Below are 5,118 nucleotides of genomic sequence, written 5' to 3'. Positions count from 1 at the left end.
AACAAAACCGACAGTGGGCTTCCCCTTTTTCTTTAAACCTGTTAGCTGCTGTTTTCATGTCCTCTTCTGAGGCACCGCCCAACTACTATAAATATACCCTCTACACCTCCCCACCCCAGAGGGGTTTCATGTTATATGTCAAAGGCCCTCAGCCTTTAATGGGTGGCAGCCATAGATTGCAGATCGCAGGAGCTGAACCCCTGATCCTGTTGTCGCTGCAGCCGCTGGTGGCTTTTCTGTTTGTTGTACTCGCGCTGTTTGTTGCATCTTCCTTTTAGTTGCTCTGCTATCCGGCTCGTAAGCTTCGGTCATATTCTCCTCAAGTTTGCTGCATCTTGTTTCATGCGGGGCATTGCTGGCATGTGCTGGCAGAGGTGGTCTCCTCCTGTCTGTCATGTGGTTGCAGCTGGGTTCAAAGCAGCTTCCAGATAGCGAACAAGCTCATAAATAGGAAACCAGCTCAACAACAAGACTCTGCTGTTAAGGTTTGATTCTTCTTCTGTATGTTTAGCATGCAGCCACATTTGAATTGTTTGATTTTAAAAGCATTTGACTGATGGCTTTGCTTAATAATAGCTATATTGTTGTGAAAATTGGGGGGAAAAAAAGGAGAAACGATTGGGTTATGAGTTTATTGCTTTGTTTTTTAAGGTGTCTTTCAAGTGAGGAAAAATGTCTGGGGCTGCTGGTGAGAAGAATTGGACTCAGCCTGAGTTCATGAGTGGTTCCAGCAGGATAACCACAACCATCCGTCTGCGAGACATTTACGATCCCAAGCCTCAACCCTCTAAAGCTCCCGTTCGGATCCGTCCCCCAGCTCCAAGACCTCCCTCTGCAAAGGTGCAAGATTCAAAGCAGCGAGTTTCCAGCGATCCCCAAACCAAAGCGATCGTGAGGGCGCGAGCTCAGTCTCTTCCTTCATCCTCAGAGAGGAAGACAGAACTGAGGAGGGTGCAGGTACGCTTTGTGGACGCCTTAGGTCTGGATTTAGAGGAAGTGAAGGTCTTCAGAGTTAAAGAGCACCCGTTAATACCCCAGCATGTCAAGTTCAGACTGCTGATGAACTCTGAACTGGCGTTTGGGAAGTCCCCAGAGCTGAGCCTGCCTTATTTCAAACCCTGTTTTCCTGAAAATATGGGCGCTCAGCCAGACTTCCCCCAACGCCTTCACTCTCAGAGCGTGTGTCTGGCGCAGGTGGCGTGTTCAGAGCAGGGAATAACAGGCACCATACAGGTGCTTAATTTAGCTTATGAGAAAGAGGTCAGAGTGCACTACTCTTTCACCAGCTGGAGAACGCACATGCACACAATAGCATCCTGGGTATCAAGTGGGCAGAATGCAGAGCGCCACGCACCCGACACGGATATCTTCAAGTTTCGTCTGCCGGTCCCACCTTTCATTTTGCAGCCAGGAGCCATCTTGGAATTTGCCATCTGCTACCATGCAAAAGGATCTGATTACTGGGACAACAACAATGGCAACAATTACAAACTTTCATGCCACAGCTACAAAGTGACTGTGCCGAGGGAGTGTGAGGACAGCCTGCTGCATTTCACCTGAGTGGCCACGTGGGGGAGCTCTAATCCCTGACCTGCACAAAGAACCAGAGGAACATTGGAAATCCTCCACAGCAACGCTTGCTGTACAAGTGTAACTAAATAAATTTATGACTCTACCGCCTCTTTATTTACCTATAACTCCACCGAGTCAGAACTATTGTTACAGGCTTTTCTCCTGCTTCAATCGTTACACCGTAAATGTTTGAGGTTTTGTTTTTGCATCAAGACATTTGTAGATCGTGTTTAAACAGCACAATGCTCATCTTTGCATTCGACTCCTTCAAAGCTGAGCAATGTACCAGAAGCAGTTAAATGCTCAAACTCTTTAAAGTCCCGCTCTGATAGGTAATGATTTTTTAGTCTTGTTAAAATGCCAATAAGTTCCTGTATGGAAACTACATTAGTTAGACTGCTTAAATCTAGATGGAATTATTCTAAAGAGGCTATAGATTCATTAAAACCTTGTTTGGGATTTGTGAAACCTTTTTTCTGATTTGTGAAAATGCAGAACAGGGCCATTTTACTGCTTTTTTTGTATTCTGATCACGCTAAACTAGGTCCTGTATGGAAACTACATTAGTTACACTGCTCAAATCTAGATGGAATTATTCTAAAGAGGCTATAGATTCATTAAAACCTTGTTTGGGATTTGTGAAACCATTTTTCTGATTTGTGAAAATGCAGAACAGGGCCATTTTACTGCTCATTTTACTGCTTTTTTTTGCATTTTGAGTAATTCCACCCAGAGTGCAATCTGGGTGGAATTATTTTAAAGAGGCTATAGATGAATTAAAACGAAGTTGGACGTAGCTGAGCCGGCATCATTTATCCTGATGTTCGCTTGTTTGCTGTCTGCGTGAATGCTTTATGAGCAAATGTGACAATACACTGCACAGTAGATGAACAATAATTTCACAAAATGAAGATTGTTTACAAGTCCCAAGCCTCGAGTCTTTTGAGGGCGAGTCTGAAGTCAAGTCTGGAGTCTTTGTTTATGCGACTTAAGTGCGACTCGCGTCCCCATCTCTGCAGTTTTGCGATTCTTTCTTTCTTTCTGGCGTGACAAACAGGGCCTGACCCCATTCTTCTGGGGCTCGTTGTGTTTTTGGGAGGAGGATTACGGGGAGAAATGTTAGCTCGATCCTTAGACCCAAGACAGAACTGATCTCTGGCCACAAAGTTTCCACGGATGTGAGATCCCAGATTCCACGGCGGTGTTTGGCAGGCTGTGTGTTGCTCACTGGAGGACAGTCTCTGCAGTTCTATGACTGATCATTTACTGAAATACACAAGTTTTACTAATCCATTGCCATCTGTCATTTTGTTTTCATAAAACAGATTTAAAAGAACAAAACAAACTTACTATGCCATGTTTTTTTTAAAATCTTTTTTAAAAGGCCATTTTGTTGACTGTAAGGAAGCACCCGCAGTTCAAGATTCAAGATTCAAAGTTTTAATTGTCACATGCATAGTTATACACGGTACAACATGCAGTGAAATGACCTTTGACCGCCGTCCACAAAATACAAACTATAAACTACAAAATATAAACTAGGTAGCAAAGTAACATTAATAGAAAGTTAAAGTAAAATTAAAAATTCCTAAATTAGAATAGTAGAATATCAAATAAATATATAAGCAAGATTAAAATACAAAACAAGATTAAAAATATATACATATAGAATAAAACAATCCTTCTTGGATGTTTACCACACTCTTTTACTCACTGAGAAACAGTTCAGATCTGATCTGCTCCTTCAGTTGATATTATATCGAACCAAAATACTACATTGTGTTTTTATCATAAAACACTCTGCTGTTCTTGACTATGAAAAAATAGTCAAAAAATAAAATACATCTGTGATCTGTTCAGAGAATATAAAGCCAGCAGAGCTCTCAGATCCAAGGACTCAGGCCAGCTGGTCCAGTCCAGAGTCCAGACTAAACATGGAGAAGCAGCATTTAGCTGTTATGCTGCAAACAAGTGGAACAAACTGCCAGTGGAGATTAAACTTTCACCAAATGGAGACATTTTTAAATCCAGGTTAAAAACATTTCTGTTCTCATGTGTCTATGCATGAAATCTGCACGATATCTTTGAACTTATCTGGACTGTTGCTTGTTTTTAAATTCATTTAAATGATTTTATTTGTTTCTCTTTATATTCTTTTATGTATTTTTAATGCTTCTTCCACTCCCTGCTGCAATGCTTTTATTTTATGTGAAGCTCTTTGAATTGTTTGTACATGAAATGTGCTATACAAATAAATTTGATTTGATTTGATATGAATACCAGTCGATATTTTAGACATCTTACAGTAAAGTTTCATATAAGCAAATTAATATTTAACAAAAACAAGACTAACACTGGACACTAACTGAACATGTTGGCTCATATTTTTAATTACGATCTCGACAGAAACAAAATAGGCATTCATTCGAAAATTAACGCAAATATTGAAAAGCCTTACTGCAGATTTTTGTTGTTCTTATTTTTTGCATTGATATTACTGACTTTTCCTTTCTGAGATAGCAAAAACATGATCCATCCGTCATCCACTTGCTCCATGAAAGCCGATACGTTTGACGGACACCAGGTGGCAGTGTTGCTCCGATTTGAAGCTACATCAGCTTTAGTGGAGGAGGACTTTTCTTATTCTACACTTCTGGCTTTTCAATAAAATGTTGATTAAAAGGTACCATCAGTAAAAACTTACAGTGACACAAAAAGAGAAAGCACTCAAAACAAAACACTTGAGCCACCCCTCCTTTCTTTGTATTTTGCTTCCAAGCAGCCAGACCCTCTTGTAATCTTTTAAATTGGTCTTCACCAATAGTCCTTCAGGCTTTTTGAGGGTCTTTCAGATTTTTTCTTTGGACTTTGGCTGCTTTTTCATTCATTTTCAGCCCAGTCCTTGTACCTTTCCAGGCATGAATAAGGCACCTATAACTCAAGGGGTGAACCAGTGTTGTGTCCACACATAACAGACAACTCAGCAAAGAGAAAATGTATAGTTGTGTCTTCAGCCACTTGGTTACTGGCAGGTTGTTGCAAAGAGACATCACTTTTTTGCCATTTCTTTTATTGCATGTATGAAAAATACCAAAGAAAACAACGTTTGGCAGACATGAAATAGCATTTTTTGCACTAACAAGGTGATTCCCTAAAGAGCCATTAGCCGAACACTTGGAGTATCTCAGCATGGTGGGCTGCCAAGAAGCCGTTTTTAACCTTGTAGCGCCCACAGTTGCAGATATGCAACAAGCTTTTTATTTATTTACATTATTTATTTACATTATATTTTTATTCATATTTTTATTTACATTACATTATTTGATTTTTTTAAATTTACATACATTATTTACATTCATGTGTAATATTTTACACGTGACAGTTGTCACAGCATCATTTTCTTGGCTCAGTTAATTACACTCTGCTTTGCGGTGGTCTGTTCCAGTTGGTTCTGCTCTCGTTTGGTGTGGTCTGCTTTGTCCACCTTTACCTTTTTTGCCAAACGATCTGCAGAGAATGACTTGGTTTTGTGAACAAAATTAATCA

General features: G+C 40.2%; 1 protein-coding gene across 1 annotated transcript; it reads left to right on the top strand.

Annotated features, from left to right (window-relative positions):
- The first annotated feature begins 155 nt into the window (after nt 1–155).
- LOC142377677 (protein phosphatase 1 regulatory subunit 3D-like) lies at nt 156–3,184 on the top strand. The gene is made up of 2 exons (XM_075461986.1): nt 156–485; nt 652–3,184. The coding sequence occupies exon 2, from the start codon at nt 673–675 to the stop codon at nt 1,558–1,560; it is 888 nt and encodes a 295-aa protein (XP_075318101.1). The 5' UTR covers nt 156–485; nt 652–672; the 3' UTR covers nt 1,561–3,184.
- The last annotated feature ends 1,934 nt before the right edge of the window (nt 3,185–5,118 follow it).

Source organism: Odontesthes bonariensis, chromosome 3 (assembly GCF_027942865.1).
Source record: "Odontesthes bonariensis isolate fOdoBon6 chromosome 3, fOdoBon6.hap1, whole genome shotgun sequence".
Taxonomy (NCBI): domain Eukaryota; kingdom Metazoa; phylum Chordata; class Actinopteri; order Atheriniformes; family Atherinopsidae; genus Odontesthes; species Odontesthes bonariensis.
This window is presented reverse-complemented; position numbering and strand designations above follow the sequence as displayed.

Coding starts and splice junctions, on each gene's coding strand:
- LOC142377677 (XM_075461986.1), top strand. CDS start 673: ATGTCTGGGGCTGCTGGTGAGAAGAATTGGACTCAGCCTGAGTTCATG.